We start from the raw sequence: 20,077 nt of genomic DNA, 5'->3' as shown, positions 1-20,077 counted from the left end.
GGGCCAGCCCGGTGTGGTGGTTAAGAGTAGCAGACTCTAATCTGGAGAACTGGGTTCTGTTCCCTGCTCCTCTAGATGATGCCTGCTGGGTAACCTCAGAGCAGTCACAATTCTCTCAGGACTCTCTCGACCCATGTGGAAGCGGGCAATAACAAACCACCTCTGAATGTCCCTACAGGGTTGCCATAAGTCAGCTGTGATTTGATGTAATGGCAAACCACCCTTGCCTTGAAAACCCTGACAGGATTGCCATAAGTCAGCTGTGACTTGCTGGCATGCACATGTGCACGCACACACATGCACACAAACAATATAGTTATATACTGCTTTCAGTGTCCAAATCAGGTGGCCGAAAGGGTCGGGACAAACCTGTAAAGTTGGCCAGAATTACCTCCAGAAGGGAAGAGAGGACTGGAGGAACAAGATAATGGCTTGCTTGTAGCCACCAAAGGGTGTTGGTGGTAGAAGGGAAATGAGAACCAGAGGGACCTTCCAGACGACAGCTTGCTCTCTGAGCTCAGTGCTTGGGGACGGAGACTACACTAGGCTGCAGGATTTCAGTAGAATCATAGAATCATAGCGTCAGAAGAGACCACATATATTTGAGACTGCAGAATGTGTCTGTGAAAATCTTGATCTATCTATGCCTATTAAAGGTTAATAAAGATAAAGTTAAAGAAAGAAGAGACCACAAGGGCCATCATGTTCAACCCCCTGCCATGCAGCAACACACAATGAAAGCACTCCTGACAGATGGCCATTGAGCCTCTGTTTAAAAACCTCCCAAAAAGGAGACTTCACCATATGCAGAGCTACCACGGAGCAGGGGTGGGAGGTTGGACAAATGCCCCGGGTGCAGACGTGGGGGTGGAGAATCGCTACCCCAGCCCTCCCCTCAGGTCACCCCAGCAGCCTGGAGCAGCCTCCACAGACCAGAACAGCCTCTGTTCTGTTAAAGGTAAGTGAAACGTCGGGGCAGGGGGGAACGCAGGGCGGCGCAGGCACCATTTTGCCCCAGGCGCAAGCCCCCCCCCCCCCCCCCCCCCCCCCCCCCGGCATTGGACTTTTCCACTCCAAGGCAGTGAATTACACTGTTGAACAGCCCTGACAGTCAGGAAGTTCTTCCTAATGTTTAGGTGGAATCTCTTTTCCTGCACCTTAAGTCCATTACTCTGTGTATCTGTGAGGAGTTACTGAAGCAGAAAAAGAAAATTGAGATGCGGGTTACTATACCTGCTACTGCGCAATCAAGCAAAGCCGGGCAGCTCCTTCCAATATTACCTCCTCTCAATTATTAAGAATTTCTACATGTTCAAGAATTTGTGGGCCTGTACTTATATATTTTTTAAAAAATATTTTGTCACTGTTGCCACAGTCCTTGCCTTCTTCACTATGGTAGTACGTCCTGAACTCTAAGCAAAGTGCTCATGTATGCCATGCCCTCCAACATATCAGATGGGGAATGTGCTTGTAAGACCCAGGTGAAGAATCATTACCTGAGCCTTATTCCTCTGCCCAACCCTGAGACTAATATATATTGTTAAAGGCTTTCATGTTCACTGATTCTGCAGTCATCTGGAGTGTGTTGCTTCTCTGAGATACACGTGAAAAACAATGCCCCTAAAACAGGTGAATGTATCTCAGCAACCGCAGCATGCAAAACAGTAGGCTGAGCATCACAGGATGCTTCGGCATTCGTGTGCACGCTCTTATGCGCATGGCTTCGAGGGACACAATGTGGCCGCCTTCCATTCAGAGATCTAGCTTGCAGAGACTCTGAGCAAAGAGATGAACTCTGAGGAATGAAAGCCCCTAAACTCACGCTGAAGACAAACAATGCAGAAACTAGGGATGAAATTAGAGGGAGAGATTTATCCATGGTGGCAGCCAGAAAAGGAGAGAGAACTTGTAACAGGAACTTACAGTGTGATCTTAAGCAGTGCCCATTCATTCATTCATTCATTCATTCATTCATTCATTCATTCATTCATTCATTCATTCATTCATTCATTCATTCATTCATTCATTCATTCATTCATTCATTCATTCATTCTGCTATCAAGTCACAGCTGACTTATAGTGACATAAGTTTTCAAGGTGAGAGATGTTGAGAGGTGGTTTGCCTGCCTCTGTGTCATAACCCTGGTATTTCATGGGGGTCTCCCATATAAATACTATCTAGGACCGACCCTGTTTCGCTTCTGAGATCTAACAAGATCAGGCTAGCCTGGGGCTACATCCTTCTAAATCTACTGACTTCAATGAACTGAGGAGGGGGCAAGTCTGCTTAGGGATCTACGCTAGGCGTGCACTTCTGAACCTGGGCTGCTCTTGAAGGGGGTTTACTAGCTAGCTGGTCATTGTGGAGCCCACAATGGAAAAGGGTACCCAATTCTAGGCTAGTCCCTGTTTTGCTAGATCTATTAGTGGGTACGGCCAACCCCTGACCTTAATATTTTGAAGTGCAAGAGTTGCATTTAAAATGACCGGAAGGGGTTTACCCTTAAAGGTCAACTTGCCATCTCAAACGGGGATGAAGGAAGGTGCTGAAAACGTGCAGCTGATCGTGTTCCTTTCAGACAACCTAGCCCCAAGCAAGCTCTGACTTCCGAAGTCCTCTGCCTCTCTCGGGCACGAATCCCCCGCCGCATGAACAGAATACGGATGACTTCAGGAAATCCTCCCCCAGTCTTAAAAATAGCTGCTCAGTGACATCACCAACACAGGCTCAGGCACTTCATTTCCTCATGTCTAGAATCAGTGATGTAGGTATAGATCAGGGGTCTGCAACCTGCAGCTCTCCAGATGTTTGCCATGCTGGCAGGGACTGATGGGAATTGTAGTCCATGAACATCTGAAGAGCCACAGGTTGCAGACTCCTGGTATAGATCTTTTATGGAGTGGGTTCAGTGACTGAGCTGACTTTCCAGCTGATCCGTTCCATGCATTGTTTCAAGCAAGCTGGACATGTAATAGGAGGGGGTTGAACCCGTGGAAACCCCCCCCCCCCGTTACCTACGTCCCTTTCTAGATTTCTTTTTTCGCTCCCCACTGTCACTCTAGCCCAGAAAGCTCCAGAAAGATGGACAGTCAAAACATGAGTTTGGTGAGAAGTGGGAATTGTGTTTTTTATATGTGGCTGAATCAATTACTTTAAAAAAATTAAATCAACAATAATACCAATGGAGATCAAAATTAGATTTAGAGGAATTGCGTAGGTTAATATGTTAGTAATATGTTAGTCATCAAAGCTATAAGTAATTGTTGATATATACCAGCAGGCATTAATTAAACAGTTAAATAGCAGAATGTGAAATGAAATAAGTAAGATAGAATGCTCTCTCTCAAAATTATATCGTGCCTACGTTTTGTGGAATGTTAAGATCCAACTTGTTATTTTGTTTGTTATATGGTCTGTTATTTTTCTTTTATAGAATTTTCTATCTTGGCCCTGTGTGCGGGCAAAAACATTTCCAGTCCAAGGACAACCCTGGAACTGATCTTGCTTTTGACGTCAACGTGTCGTGTGATATATATATATTTTAGTAGCCTCCTATTGTCCATTTCTGCAAGCTAAAACGCCGATAGGTGAGACCCCCCCCCCAAAAAAATCCACCAATTCCCACAAGCAGTGGTATTCATTTTAAAAACAAAGCACTCTCCCAGTAACGTTTCATTGCAATAAAAAATTAAATTAGGAAGGGACTGGATGATTACTCAGTTTACGAAGGACAGCAGCATCTCTCACTTGATAAGCTCGTGAAAGCCAGCAATTAAAAGATGACTGAATTCCAGTGGGTATCCCGAGCTTAATTTCACATACACATGCAGGCAACTCTAATCTGATAAGATACAATTTAAATGTCAATGCTGTTCAATCACTGGGCACACTTAGTAGGAAATTAGCCTTTCTCCCCCCCCCCCCCCCCCGAGCTTTCACTGCTTCTACTACAATGCAACCCCAAACATATTAGTGGGATGGCTCTAGGTATCTGACCCACCATCACCAAGCCAGACTGGAACACAGCCTACCAGGAACATCCAGTTTTACACAACTCCCTTATCAAGAAAACGTGATAGTCCTCTCTCACTGGAACTTCAGATTAAATCTTTTGTTTTTCAAAAAAAAAAAAACCCTTCAGAAGGCTGATGGCTTGTAAGAAATCACACGAGACCTAAATATTGTTTTGTTAGGTTTTCCAATAATTGTTTTTTATGGCTGGTTTGGTTTCATTGAATTTATTGTCCCGTGTTTATTGTATTTTGAAAACAGGGAAGTTGGAAGGTAAAAGGAAAAGGTAGTCCCCTGTGCAAGCACTGGGTCACTAGCGACCCATGGGTTGACATCGCATCACGACATTTATTAGGCAGACTTTGTTTATGGGGTGCTTGGCCAGTGCCGTCCCCAGTCGCCTACACTTTACCCCCAGCAAGCTGCGCACTCATTTCACCAACCTCAGAAGGATGAAAGGCGGAGTCAACCTGAGACCAGCTACCTGAAACCGACTTCTGTCATGATCGAACTCCAGTGGTGAGTTGAGCTTGGCCTGCAGTACTGAAGCTTATCCGGGGGGGGGGGGGGGGCATCACTGGGCAGAAGGGACATTTGTCAGAATGGGACACCCAAGGCTTCCAGCAGCTGGCCATACTAACGACAGGCAGGCATCATTGCGCCTATCCTTCCCTCAGCAAGCAGCTCTGCTCATATAATCTTTGTCTAGAACTAGGGTTGGGGAAAATCTCCTTCTTTTGCCCCATGTTTGGTGCAGCAGGATCGAAGAGTAAAGATCTTGACTGCAACACAGAAACCTTTACAGCATAGGTGTCAAACTCTGCTAGCAGGGCCAATTGGCTGTGCTAGCAGGGGCTGCTGGGAATTGTAGTTCATGAACATTTGAAGGGTCTGAGTTTGACACCTATGCTTTAGAGCAGTGGTGGCGAACCTTTGGCACTCCAGATGTTATGGACTACAATTCCCATCTGCCCCTGCCAGTTGGTCATGCTGGCAGGAGCTGATGGGAATTGTAGTCCATAACATCTGGAGTGCCAAAGGTTCGTCACCGCAGCTTTAGAGCCTTTAAAGGAAGCCGACCAACCCACGGCCCTCGGCGTGCAGGACCGTCGCTTGGCTGATGTTTTGGAGGTCATTACTTTGCAGGGTTTCCATAAGTCAGAAGTGACTTGTCGACACTCAACACATGCACATTAACCCGCCAATTTTTTAAGGGCCACGGGAAGAAGGAACAGACGATCTTACCTCTCCCTGGAAACTTTTCAATAGCGGAGCTACCTGTTTCCGCAAGTCCTGGAAGAAAAAAAAAGCAAACGAAGACATCAGAAAATAGCCATACTTCTAAAAAAAAAAGGGGGGGGGGGTTGAACAAAGAACAGGAGGGGGTAGTCTGGATTCACGGAGCTAAAAAAAGAACCATTTGAATACTTTTGAGGCATTTCCATCAGCGACTCTCTCAGCGCTTTTTCATTTCACCAATTTTATCATATTAGCTGAAGGCTGATTACGTTTTTAATCGAAACACTGCTAAGAGCAAGGAGTGTAGCAGAAAAAAAAGATATTTTAAAAAAACACTGGCTTATGAATCCAACCCAGTACACAATTACAGCTATCCCAGGGGAAGAGAATTAGTTAACAAAAGCCCGTAGTAACGTTGGGTAATCAGTGAATTCCTTCAGCCTGACAACTCAACTGAAACAGTGCAATGAATGACTAATGGGATGTAAAACATGTGTACCCGCATGGAAAGGGATCAAGGGAGAAGGGGAGAAAGAAGCCCCCCTTCCCTGCCCCTCAAAGCAGAGCCTCCTGCCAACACGCCAACAACTGGGCATCATTTATTTAGATCCACGGCCTTTCCCTGGGATTTATGGCGGACTTGCTTGTTCAAAGCAAGGCAGCGTCACCGGCGACCTGCTTGTGTGATCTCCAAAACCTCCGTTCCCAAAGATGTCCCCCTCCTTGCCGCCATTAATATCCAACCCTTGGAAGTTAATTGCAGTTATCCACCCCCATCGTACTGGAGAATACGTCTGATTTCCCCCCCCACCCCTTTATTTTAACTTTAAAAAAGAAATTGTCCCTACTCGTGGGTATGAAAAGATAAATGTCCTACAACACTATATATTATATTTTAGGCATTTCTGAGTCGCTAAACTTCTTTTTCTGTTGTCTGCTGGCCTTTGCGTGTTGTCCGCCGCGTCCCTCCCGAAAAAACTCCCCAAATTCCTGCTTGAATTCTCCTCTCTTTTTTACTTGATCTGCAATACCTCTCAAAACAGCTGACAGCGGGGAAAGTCGCAACGTGGAAGGGATAACTGCACGTCCACGCGAGCAGGCCCTGATCATTTGGTTTGCGGCGCACTAGGGCACCCGAGTGCGCCCTAGTGCGCCGAAAAGGGCAGGTCTACAATACGTAACCTATTTTTGCCAACGTCTCTTCTCCCAACTTCGCTTGCTAGGTACCAAATCAACACCAGGGAGGGGGAGTTCGCCACTTTCCTTGGCTGCCGGCTGAGTTTTTATTTCTTCGTGTACTTGGAATGTTGAAAGTGGTGAGCTCCCCCTCCCTGACAGTTTTCAAGCCACAGCTGGAGAGGCGCTTGTCAGGCATGATTTAACTGATCCTGCATTAGAGGAGGAGGAGGAGGAGGAGGAGGAGGAGGAGGAGGAGGAGTTTGGATATATACCACACCTTTCTCTCCAGTAAGGAGACTCAAGGTTGCTCCTTGGAAGAACTCTATAATTCCCGGAGCCTAGAAAAAGCCCAAAATATTCTGAGAGACCCGTCTCATCCAGCACACTCTCTTTTTGAACTGTTACCATCCGGCAGACGATACAGGTCTATCAAAACTAGGACAAAGAGGCTTAGAGACAGCTTCTACTCTAGAGCTGTGGCTATGCTATACTCTGCGGTTTCGTGTTGATTTGTTTGGGGCTGTGTAGGGATGGGTGGGGGAAGGGGAAAGTGAGGATGGGGTATGAGTCTGAAATTGTGTGCGTCGAGGAATGCTGCTGTAAATTTCGTTGTGCGTGCACAATGACAATAAAATGCTTATGCTTATGAGCTCCTTTCCCTTCCTCTCCCCACAACAGACACCTTCTGATGTAGGTGGGGCTGAGAGAATTCAGAGAGAACTGTGACTAGCCCAAGATCACGTAGCAGGAATGTAGGAGTGTGGAAACACATCTGGTTCATCAGATAAGCCTCTGACACTCAGACGGAGGAGCGGGGAATCAAACCCAGTTCTCCAGATTAGAATTCACCTGCTCTTAACCACTACATCACGCTGGCTCTCACTGAGCAGGGGGTTGGACTAGATAAGGTCCCTTACAGCTCTTATGATTCTAACACTCTTGAGCCGTCCTGCGAAAACAACAACAGAGAGGGGCATGCATCCAGAGAGCTATTTTAAAATGCCCTTCAAGGATTTCTCCGTAGGGAAATTCCCTTACGACTGTCCATTGGCCACCGGAGTCAGCTGTGAGTCCTGATTTGGATTTACTCTGGGATCAAAGACGCACAATCGCTTGACTACAAAACCTCAGCACCACTGCTGAGCCCAAAGCCCCTGTTAGATTTACTGCTGGCGGCTTGGAAAAATTCCTCATCAGGCCCCGTTCCTCACTATTACGCCAGCGTCAGATGCGATTCCTCCTTCCTCTGCCCTAAACTGAACAGACAAAAAAAAAAATAAACTGCTCAGCCTGACACACAAGAAATCTGCAGCACCGGGGAACAAACAAACAGGAGCGCTGGCTGAGTTTGCCAGTCTTGAGACATATTCAGCAGCTGTCTGGGGCTGGGATCAGAGGGACGGGAAGGCGGCTGCGTAGCCAATTGCCAGTCATGCATTAACACTTTCCTCAAGGTTAGGTGGCACCAAACACTCCTATACAAGCAATTGGCCTTTCCAGGTCCTTGTTCCCCAAATAAACGCATCCAAAGGTCCACCGCTAGTTGCCAGCAGCAAGGGGAAAGCAGGAGGCTCTAAGGAAAGGACTGCGCGTTGGTTTTTTAAAGCAAGAAAGCAAGGGTTATACACCAGGAGAAGGGAAATTGGGGAGTTGTGGGGTTTCCGGGCTGTGGGGCCGTGTTCCAGTAGCATTTTCTCCTGATGTTTCGCCAGAGGATGCCAGCCACAGATGCAGGTGAAACGTCAGGAGGAAATGCGACCAGAACACAGCCACACAGCCCCGAAACCCCACAGCGCCCCAGTGATCCCAGCCATGAAAGCTTTCGACAATACACTGAAGGGAAATTGTTCTCGACGACATTCTTCCTGCTCAAAAATACTTTGTTTGTCCCTTCAAGGTGCTACTTAGCGTTCTCAGGTCACAGCTGGCAACTTGCAGGAGCAGTGTGCCAGTGCCGGTGCTGTGGCAGTCCATATGTACCATTTCTGGTTAAAACTAACTGGCTAGTCCACTCAGCCTAGCACTGGCTTCCAGGCACAGAAGGACTTTCCCAGGAGCGGCTCTCTAAGATCCTGCAAATGAAGATGCCAAGGGTTGAGAGCCAGCGTGGTGCGGAACAATAAACTTTTCTCTGGAGAGCCAGTTTCGATTCCCCACTCCTCCACATGAGTGGCGGACCCAACTTGGGAGAACCAGATTCACTTCCCCGCTCTCCCACGTGAAGCCTGCTGGGTGGCCTTGGGTCAGCCACAGTTCTCTCAGAACTCTCTCAGCCCCACCTACCTCACAAGGGGTCTGTTGTAGGGAGAGGAAGGGAAAGGAGTTTGAAAGCTGCGGTTGAGAAAAGCGGGGTATAAAGCCTGCTTCTTCTTAAACGGGGGATCTCTGGCACGCGCAGCCGGAGTTCTATCGCTTTTCTGTGCTGCAAAACCTACACGAAACTTGGGAGAGCCAACGTGGTGTTGTGGTTACAGGGCTGAGGTAACACCTATGAGATGCAGGTTCAAATCCCCACTCTGCCACAAAAGCTGGCTGGATGACTTTAGGCCAGTCCCTGTCTCCCAATTATATCTATCTCAAAAGGTGGTCGCTGCGAGAATAAAACAGAGGTAGAGCAACGGGAGGCCCCTTCAGGCACGGTGTAAGCGTCCAAATAAATATATATATTGCCATTTGATGCACAATTTGACCACCGTGTCTGTCTGGGCTACCTGGTCTATGCATCCCTTCACTGGTTTTCGACCTTTCGTATCTTAGGTTGTACCAATCACTCTATCGAAGAAACTGCCCCCCACCCCCCGCCACGATATATGTAAAAATGCACTTTTTTCTGAGAAGGACTTTCATATGTTTACAGGCATTATTTTATTCTAGCACACGGAAAGGTCACAGATGGATAATCTGCAGCGGGTAGGGTCGGTAGCAAATGGCACATCACACTTACAGGCATACATGGGGGCTGACGCATAGCAAGTTCTTCCTAATTGATATGGAAATCCTGTGGCCCACGTTGAATAATTCTGAGTCCCTCCAGCAGCATGGGCATGACTGGTAGTCAACCACTACATTACATGATTTCAGTCGTACACAAGATTTCACTGCATAGGCCAGTAAAACCAGCGTGGTGTAGTAGTCAAGAGCAGGTGGATTATAAGCTGGAGAACCAGGTTTGATTCCCCACTCCTCCACCTGAGTGGCAGAGGCTTATCTGGTGAACCAGATGTGTTTCCGCACTCCTGCATTCCTGCTGGGTGACCTTGGGCTAGTCACAACTGTCTCCAACCTCTCTCAGCCCCACCTCCCTCACAAGGTGTCTGTTGTGGGGAGAGGAAGGGAAAGGAGCTTGTAAGCCACCTTGAGTCTCCTTAAAGGAGAGAAAGGTGGGGTATAAATCCAAACTCCTTCTCCTCTTCTTCTTCTAAAGAAGGATCGTAAAACCAAATCAGCACATGTGTGGAAATACTTGGGCTGCACAGTATACCCAGAAAGACAAGAAAAGCTGCTGGACCCTATTGCAGGGACACTTAGTGGCAGAGTTAGGTCTGCAGTCACGGGTGGAAGGGCCCAGAGCAGCTCCTGTAAAATAGAGATGCTGCAAGCTCAAATCCAAGCCCCAATCCTGCATGGATTCAAGCCAAGGTCAAACGGGAAAAAGAAACTGCTTCTCATTGCTCAGTGCTGTTGGGATCCCACCTGCAGAGTCAAAAGACATCCCTTGGGAGAGCCAGTCGTGATGCGGATGGGTACAGATAAAAATAGATAAAAATTGTTACAGCTGTGCGTGGAGCAGATTTGTACATTATGCATTAAAAAAACAGGTTTGCCAATAAGGAGGAGGAGGAGAGGAGTTTGGATTTATATCCCCTCCTTCTCTCCTGTGGGAGACTCAAAGGGGCTTACAATCTCCTTGCCCTTCCCCCCTCACAACAAACACCCTGTGAGGTAGATGGGGCTGAGAGAGCTCCGAAAAACTGTGACTAGCCCAAGGTCACTCCCCTGGCGTGTGTGGGAGTGCCCAGGCCAATCTGAATTCCCCAGATAAGCCTCCACAGCTCAGGTGGCTGAGCGGGGAATCAAACACGGTTCCTCCAGACTAGAGCACACCTGCTCTTAACCACTACGCCACTGCCGCAGACACTGCCGCAGAGCCCTTTGGGGGAGGGGTGGTATATAAAATAAATAAATAAATAAATAAATAAATAAATAAATATAGATAGATAGATAGATAGATAGATAGATAGTTAAATAAATAAATAAATAAATAGATAAATAACAACCTCATTCTGATCCTCCCCCTTCACCCGTGAAGCTCAGGAAGATGAGCATTGGCCCTCCCCAGGTTTGATCGGTAACAATAACCTTGTGAGGTAGGTTGGGAAGGATGGACTGCAGGAGGTAATACTAACTGGCCACCCAATGGAGTGGAGGGGAGATGAGCAGTGGCATAGCGCCAAAGGGGCAGGGGGTGCGCGATGCACCAGGCGCACATTGGTGTGGGGGCGTGGCGTGCGGGGGCATGGCAGGGGCGCAGGGCACACGTGTGCCCAGGGTGCATTTCCCCCTCGCTCCGGCCCTGGAGATGAGTGAATAAAAGAATGAAGCATGCCTCACAAACAATCCAGAAAAAACCCCAATAACCCTGGGTCCCAGGTATCAGTAGTCACCATGTGTTCAAACTCGAAGTCAGAATGAAGAGGCAGCATAATAAACCCCCTGCCAGATGAGAACAGTAGAAAAACGCCGGAAGAAATCTGCCTTCCAAAATGTCAGTTTGGCCCCAACCGAGCTGCCAAGAGAGGTCTTTTCTTGGGGGGGGGGGGGGGTGTGTGCTTTTTTTTTAAAAAAAGTTGGACATTCACCCATCTGTATGACTTAGACATATGCAAACTTGTCAAGTCTCTCCATGTATCGGCCCTCTAGGCCCCTCCGTTCATCAGAGGCGGACCTGCAGGTGATCCCTGGCCCCAAAGTGATCCGGCTGGCCTCTACAAGGGCCAGGGCATTTACAGCCCTGGCCCGTACCTGGTGGAACAGCCTCCCAGGTGAGATCAGGGCCCTGTGGGACTTACAGAGTTTCCGCAGGGCCTGCAAAATGGACCTGTTCTGCCAGGCATTTGGCCAGCCGGGGTAACATCGACATCTCGCCATATAATACACATCTGGCCTCCCGTGGGTACCAGTAAGGGGGAGGGGTGGGAGTTCTGAAGCCGACTGTAATACAATATGGTTCTTAATGATTGGGTATTGATTGTTTTTAATTGATTTTAAATGTATTTATGAATGATGTTGGACACTGCCCTGAGCCCTTCGGGGGAGGGCGGTATGCAAAATTGATAGATAGATAGATAGATAGATAGATAGATAGATAGATAGATAGATAGATAGATAGATAGATAGATAGATAGATAGATAGATAGATAGATAGATAGATAGATAGATAGATAGATAGATAGATAGATAGATAGATAGATAAAAATAAAGGTGGGACTTGGCCGAAGTGATCTGCTGAACTGGATCCCTTTCAACCCCTCCCATGAAAAAGATTCCTTCTAGATCACCTGGCTTCCCTTGCAATGTTTCCCATCGCCCTTTGCACAGCTGGACTAGGGTCCGGCCAGACACTTGGCCCTTTTGCTTCGAAATGACAGCAACTGAACACCTTTGGGTCCTTCCAAGGTCTCGTTCTCATCCCGGCGCTTCCCCCCAGTCCCCCCCCCCCCGCCTTCCTCAAGCGCCTGCAAACATGAAGCTTGTTTTCTAGAACACTCCAGCTATTTTCAGCCCTTGTTTGACAAAAATGACCCTCCGGGGATCTGAGACCTAGACGGAGTTCTCATCCGGAAAGTATTGTATCCGTAAGCAAAATGAACTCTGAAGGAAAAGCTCCTGGATTCCCTGACTCTGCCGTGGCACGCGCACGCTCTCTCTTTCTGTACAGTGGGCCGGTGAGAGTCAGGGCACCATGGAAGGGGGCAGCCCAATCACATCAGCGTCACTGACATCATTAGTTCAGCTGTCGCAGTCAATTGCGGAGCCAGCTCATCATGCCGGAGAGCTGCGACGCCTTCCCGACCGTCTCCCCCTTTGTGCATTTCCACCCTCCTTAGGAGACGTTTAATAAAAAACTGGCAAGCGACCCTCCGCGGAAAATTGGCCAAAGCTGATCGTTCCGATTCCAGATGTTAACTGACAAGAACTTAAGAAGGGAACTTATCTGAGTGGGGGAGAAGGTATTTTTCTAGCCTAGGCAGAGAGAAGGTCCAGGACGCGTTCATGCAGGACAGGTGCTTGGCACCGGAGAGAAAGAAGAAGAAGAGAAGAAGAAGAGTTTGTATTTATATCCAACCTTTCTCTCCTACAAGGAGACTCAAGGTGGCTTACAAGCCCCTCCCCCTTCCTCTCCCCACAATAGACACCTTGTGAGGCAGGTGGGGCTGAAAGAGTTCTGGGAGAACTGTGACTAGCCCAAGGTCACCCAGCAGGAATGTAGGAGTGTGGAGACACATCTGCTTCACCAGATAAGCCTCTGCCACTCAGGTGGAGCAGTGGGGAAACAAACTCACTGCTCTCCAGATTAGAATCCATCTGCTCTTAACCACTATACCAGTGGCCATGCTGGCAGGGGCTGATGGGAATTGTAGTCCATAACATCTGGAGTGCCAAAGGTTCGCCACCACGGCACTATACCATGCCTGCTCTTAACCACTACACCATGCTGGCTTATGTGTTCAACGTGGCCATTTCTTACATGTCCAGAGTAATGTTGATTGCTTTTTTGGGGTCAGGAAGATGTTTTCCTTCAGGACGGATTGGCCAGGAATCCTGGAGGTTTTTTGCCACCTTCTTCACATGGGGGGGAGGGGCGTGGGGGTGGTGGTCACAGGGTCATGTCGGGAAGTACTTGTGAATTTCCTGCATTGTGCAGGAGGGTTGGACTAGATAACCCTGAAGGTCCCTTCCAGCTCTATGTTATGATTCTATGATGTTATCCAGCTACTCCTAGATTTTTTTTAAAAAAAAAAAACTTCTTTTTTTACATCAGCAGAAAAGTACACGCCAGTGCTTTAATGATGATTTTAGCTCATGGATCTTGTAAAAATTCCATTAGCTTTAATTATTTATCAGAAGAAGATTTAGATTACTGCTCATGACCTATTTTTTTCCCCCGCACAGAAGGCCCGCCCAGTATGTAAATCAAAGAGAAACTGCATTCACAAACGAGGCTGGGCAGTTCTGGTTTATACGTACTCGTCCAACGAGAAACACGCATCGGAATGGGACGGCCTTTCCTCGGAACCAGCTGTTTGGTGTTACAATTTTTAACCTTCCTTTTATTTAAAAAAAAACAGTCTTGTTCTATGCGCTCGGGTGCAACTGGGCCCTTCTTTGCTTCGTGCCACACACGAAAGAATTGGTCTTTGCTGAGGCAAGTGAGCACGTTGCCTCTACCGATCCACCCGTCCTGCCTACCCAAAACAAATTCTCAGGCAGAACACGGGATTCGAGGGGACTGTGCCGCTGACACTGTCCCAAAGCACCTGAAGCCTTGGTCTAGGGCAGTGGTGGCGAACCTATGGCACGGGTGCCAGAGGTGGCACTCAGAGCCCTCTCTGTGGGCACGCACAGAGTCCCCCCCCCCCCCACACACACATCTAGGCTGGCCTGGGCTGCTGGGCTCGATTAGTAGCATTAAGCCTAAGACCTAGTTTTGGGGAAGCAGTGTAGGTAACCCTGTTAAGCGCTGTTAAACCCCACTGGTTTTCATGCGAAGAACTAAAGCGTGATCCTTTACCTGGGAGTAAGCTTGGTTGCTGGCAATGGGGCTTGCTTCTGAGTAAACCCTCCTAGGATTGTGATTTATCCGTTGGAAGAGTTGCATGGTTGCTTCAAAGCAAAGCCACTGACTACCACCAAGCTTACTCACCAGTAATTCATGCCTTGGAGCCAACCGTTTTTTCTAAACAAAAACCTCAGTATTCAGGCTAAATTGCCGGGTTGGCACTTTGCGATAAATTAGTGGTTTTGGGGTTGCAGTTTGGGCACTCGGTCTCGAAAAGGTTCCCCATCACTGGTCTAGGGAAAGTGACAGTCTTGGGGCAGATCAAGACAGAGATGAGGCGCGTCAAAAGAAATGGGGTGTGACGGCTGACCCAGGTGAGGCTTTCATAAAGAGGGAGGGCGGCCCGGGGAAGCGGCTCGAGGCAATAAATATGTTATGGAAGGAAGGCAAACGAGTGACGAAAGCAGAAGAAAATGAGGATTGGAGAGAGGAAGAGAGAGGTTACCAGAGGTAGGTTTCACCCTTGTACAAACGTTATGTTCGCAGCCTCGGGAGGCTTTCCTATCATCGCAGTGCTATCTTTATTTCTGGCTCACATAAAAGGGGGGTGGCTCTAGGCATGCCACCATCAGCGGTTGATATTAGGGGAACAGGAAGGGTGCTGGAATGAATGGTTCCCTGTGCCATTCATGTCTCTTCCACTCAGTGATTCTGACAAATGGGAAGAGGACCGGCATGGCAAAGATCGCGCAAAACAGCCAATCGCCACTGGCCCATCTAGCTCTATATCCTCTACCCTCTTAGGAACAGACAGGTCTTCAGCTAGCGCTTCCGACTTGAGATCCTTTAACAGAAGGTTCCAGGGACTCCATTCGGGATCCCCCTCCACGCACACAGTAGGTGATCTACTACCAAGCTGTGGCAGAAAAAAAGATGGCTCTCTAGGGATGACGGCAAGGCCTGTACGGGTTCATAAAGTAGAAATGAAGATCAGGCACCACTGACCATGGCAACCTACTTTGGGGTCACGACCTAAAGTATAAGAACAGCTCATCATCATCATTAGGAGCAGCAGTGGCGTAGGAGGTTAAGAGCTCGTGTATCTAATCTGGAGGAACCGGGTTCGATTCCCAGCTCTGCCGCCTGACCTGTGGAGGCTTCTCTGGGGAATTCAGATTAGCCTGTACACTCCCACACACACCAGCTGGGTGACCTTGAGCTAGTCACAGCTTCTCGAAACTCTCTCAGCCCCACCTACCTCACAAGGTGTTTGTTGTGAGGGGGGAAGGGCAAGGAGATTGTAAGCCCCTTTGAGTCTCCTGCAGGAGAGAAAGGGGGGATATAAATCCAAACTCTTCTTCTTCTTCTTCTTCTTCTTCATCATCATCATCATCATCATCATCATCATCATCATCATCATCATCATCATCATCATCATCTCCTCCTACTCCTCCTCCTCCAAGACCATTGCTTTGAAAAGTCCAGATGTGTTCTAATTTTCTGCCATTCACCACTGCAAACATTTTTTAAAATCCAAACAGCGGCATGCACCCACTGATGGACTGCTTTCCAAATTGTTTACAGGACAAGCCGCGCACGGAAAATGCTGCTGCGTCCACAGACGTCTGAATCGATTCTTTTCATATAACTTTATGAGTCAATTTCTCAAACTGCCCATTTTTCAGAACACGCTAATACTGTACCGCCGGTTATGAAACAGTAAGTTAACGCTGTCCAGAAATGACAGAACGGGAAACTATTCCCCCTGCCCCCCCCCCTCCTCAAGTCGTTTATTGAAAATGTCAAGGGAGAGGTTGCTTTTAAGAGAGACTACTCAAGTCTGATCAATAAACACACTTTCTTCTATTGAACAAGCCCAGAATTCTTCATTTCCTCCCCACCCCTTTCCATTTATCCCTATTTTTATCTCGCAGAGCGAAAACCAGACATTACATGCAAATGTGGCTAACAAAGCCCAGGCAACTTAAAAGGAGGAAAAAAACACTGAAAAGTAACCTTGAGAGGCTGTAGTTTTGACTGAAAAAAAAATAGAATCCTTTCCCTGGCCTATGTGCGTGCGCGCTGTCGAGTCACAGCTGGCTTACAGCAAGCCCTTGGGGTTTTCAAGGCAAGAAACAATTGGAGGTGGTTTGCCTTTGCCTACATGGCCTGAGAGAGCTGTGACTGGCCCATGGCTGCAGCAGGCTTCATGTGGAGGAGCAGGGAATCTAACCTAGTTCTCCAGATTAACGTCCACCCCTCTGAACCACCACCCATGCTGGCTACCACCTTGCCTACCACTTTTTCATTCATTCCCTGTCAATTCCCACCACCACCATCCCGGTGTTCCAAATGTCCTCAGAAGAGTAGTTGGACAGGGTCGTATGGGAGTAGGCAGTCCTTCGTGCAGCCAGCATGGTGTAGTGGTTAACAGGCAGCGTGGTATAGTGGTTAAGAGCAGGTGGATTCTAACCTGGAGAACCGGGTTTGAGTCCCCTCTCCTCCACCTGAGTGGCAGAGGCTTACCTGGTGAACCAGATGTGTTTCTGCACTCCTAAATTCCTGCAGGGTGACCTTGGGCTAGTCACAGTTCTTTGGAACTCTCTCAGCCCCACCTACCTCAAAAGGTGTCTGTTGCGAGGAGAGGAAGGGAACGGAGCGCGATTGAAGTATATTGCAGAAGAAAGCCCCCAAAAGGGAAACTGAAGCTTTTGATCTGGACAGAGAACCGCAAAATTAACCCCACCATGTTCCAGCGCAAATTCGGTGTGTGTGTGTGTGTGTCTGTAGATGCCAGCAAAATATGTTTTAGAAGAAGAAGAAGAAGAAGAAGAAGAAGAAGAAGAAGAAGAAGAAGAAGAAGAAGAAGAAGAAGAAGAAGAAGAAGAGTTTGGATTTATATCCCTCCTTTCTCTCCTGCAGGAGACTCAAAGGGGCTGACAATCTCCTTGCCCTTCCCCCCTCACAACAAACACCCTGTGAGGTAGGTGGGGCTGGGAGAGCTCCGAGAAGCTGTGACTAGCCCAAGGCCACCCAGCTGGTGTGTGTGGGAGTGTACAGGCTAATCTGAATTCCCCAGATAAGCCTCCTCAGCTCAGGCGGCAGAGCTGGGAATCAAACCCGGTTCCTTCAGATTAGATACACGAGCTCTTAACCTCCTACGCCACTGCTGCTCCTTTTAAAAACCTTATCTTCAGTAACCCAGAGAAAGAAAGCAACAAACTGAATTGGGGGGGAGGGGGGGATGGATTTATTGTCCTGAAAGTACATTCAGTTCCTCATGATCTTCCGCATTTAGGAATAAATGCTGATGAAGCTCGGAGCTTTCATTTGCCCTGACAGCCTCGTACTCAAAGCCCTTCACAGATTCCTCGAGTTTTTGAAATTTCAATGAACTTGTTTTCTGAGACCACAATATATATAAAAAAACCCTCCCTTTTTCTTGGCTCCGCCGCGATTTAGAAACTTAACATAGTCAAACAAACACTCCATCTTGGCTGCAGCTCTTGGCTCAAGCGGATGAATCAGCAAAGTCCATAAATGTCTCGCCAATTTGGACAGACGTTCCTAATGCAGCCATATACGGAAAGCAGAGATACCGATATCTGCGATTGTGGACGTGCAGAGCCTCTGGATTCAACAAGTGGCGTCCTCCCCTGCCCCGCGTGTACTTTTCCAGCGGCAGCAGGTTCTCTGCAACAGCCTGGAGGTCACCGCCTCAAGCAAGCAAACCCCAATACCATTTGAGCGGCTCACTGTCAAGTGCCCTCTTCCCCCAATCACCTTTTGTGTATGTACAAGACTTCCCCAAACACATGAAGCTGCGAGCATGGTCTAGTGGTTAAGAGCAAGGGGATTCTAATCTGAAGAACTGGGTTTGATTCCCCACTCCTCCACCTGAGCGGCAGAGGCTGAGTGGCAGAGGGAGCAGCAGTGGTGTAGTGGTTAAGAGCAGGTGCACTCTAATCTGGAGGAACCGGGTTTGATTCCCCGCTCTGCCGCCTGAGCTGTGGAGGCTTATCTGGGGAATTCAGATTAGCCTGTACACTCCCAACACAAATCAGCAGGGTGATCTTGGGCTAGTCACAGTTCTTCTGCGCTCTCTCAGCCCCATCTACCTCACAGGGTGTTTGTTGTGAGGGGGGAAGGGAAAGGAGTTTGTAACAGAGGCGTAGCAAGGGGGGAAAGCGTCCGGTGCACTGGAGCATCCTCCACCCCGTCCTGTCCCGGAACGCCCCCGGAATGCCCTTGCCGCATCCCCCACAGGGGCGTGCGCCTGGTGCATTGTGCCCCCCGTCCCCTTGGAGCTACACCTCTGGATTGTAAGCCCCTTTGAGTCTCTTATAGCAGAGAAAGGGGTGATATAAACTCAACTCCTCTTCCTCCTCCTCCTTATTTGGTGAACCAGATGTGTTTCTGCACTCCTACATTCCTGCTGGGTGACCTTGGGCTACTTGCAGTTCTCTCTGAACTCTCTCAGCCCCACCTACCTCACAAAGTGTCTGTTGTGGAGAGAGGAAGGGAAAGGAGCTTGTAGGCCACCTTGAGTCTCCTTACAGGAGAGAAAGGTGGGGTATCAATCCAAACTCTTCTTCTTCTTATGCAGAATCAGGCCATGGGCCCATCAAAGTCAGTACTGGCTGAGACTGGCTGCAGTGCTCCAGGGTCTCTGGCAGAAGTCTTTCACATCATTGGCTGCCAGATCCTTTAACTGGAGATGCCACAGATTTAATCTGGGATCTTCCGCATGCCCATCAGGTGCTGTACAACTGACTAAGCCATGGCCCCTTCCAATGCTCTACCGTCGAGATGCTCAACCACTGAGCCATAGATCTTTGCCTGCCACAGACGTGCGCCTTCACCCCTTGTGGCACAAGAGGACGCTAAATGGCCTTCGGGTCCCCTGCAACAATCTAAGTCCGCTTTCTGAAGCTCTCTCACTCGGGATAAAAGCTTCCCTCCTGCGTCGCAGTGAGAGCCCTTGAGAATCTAAGAGCAACTGAAGCAATTCAACAGCCGAGGGAGCAATCAAGGCAGACGCAGGCTTAAGATGCGGGCTATAAGCCTCTCCAATCAGCAAAAGGACATTTTTGTCCCTACCCTTGAAGAGCTTGGGTTTGTGGAACGCACGGAAGACATGAGGGTGTTTGTGAAACACATCGGAAACGTGATTCGGGGTCACTTCACAAACAAGTTCCCACAACAGCGTCAACAAACGAAATACGACCTGGTTACAACCAATAATTCTGGGGCGTTTACCAAGTTCACTGCATATTTAGACTTCTCAGGGGTGTGTGGCTTCAGTGAAGGAAACCACTTCTGTGGGGATACAGCTAGAACATTTTAAAGCAGATTAGAACACTGCATTGTAGCAACGAAGAAGGCTGTTGGAAATCACTAAAAAGAAGCAAGGTTTCCTCCAAACAAGCAGAAGAGAAGAGCCAGAAGACAATACAGGAGGATACATTATTTTTTTTTCCTGACGAGGTCTTCCAAATGCTCACTATAGCTAAGACGAGAAGAAGAAAACTCCAGCTCCTAAGTAAAATATTAGTAACAACATTAGTTCATGTAAATATTTACACCCTGCTTGACTCCCCAATGGGGATTGAAAGCAGCTGACATAATTTCTTCTGTGAAATGATCATATATCCTCGTGGGAAAAAAAACCCCAGTGAGGTAGGTGAGGCTGAAAGAGAGCGGCTGGCCCATGGTCAGAGCTGGGATTCGAACCGGAATCCATCAGATCCTAGCCGAGCACACACGAACCACTAACACCATACTCCCCATTTCTCTGTACTTCCAGCAATTCAATTCTACCTATTGAAACTTTCCACTTGGGATGAAGGACTTATATGCTTGTCAAT

At 48.2% G+C, this 20,077-nt stretch overlaps 1 protein-coding gene across 1 annotated transcript in view; it reads right to left on the bottom strand.

The window, feature by feature from the left end:
• The window catches only part of CUX1 (cut like homeobox 1), a 301,887-nt gene that overhangs the window by 142,727 nt on the left and 139,083 nt on the right, over positions 1 to 20,077 (bottom strand). Inside the window, exon 3 of the mRNA XM_048518602.1 lies at positions 5,258 to 5,305. Coding sequence (XP_048374559.1) covers positions 5,258 to 5,305 — 48 coding nt within the window. The remainder of the gene's footprint in view (positions 1 to 5,257; positions 5,306 to 20,077) is intronic.

The sequence above is a fragment of the Sphaerodactylus townsendi genome, linkage group LG16 (genome assembly GCF_021028975.2).
Source record: "Sphaerodactylus townsendi isolate TG3544 linkage group LG16, MPM_Stown_v2.3, whole genome shotgun sequence".
In the NCBI taxonomy this organism is placed as follows: domain Eukaryota; kingdom Metazoa; phylum Chordata; class Lepidosauria; order Squamata; family Sphaerodactylidae; genus Sphaerodactylus; species Sphaerodactylus townsendi.
This window is presented reverse-complemented; position numbering and strand designations above follow the sequence as displayed.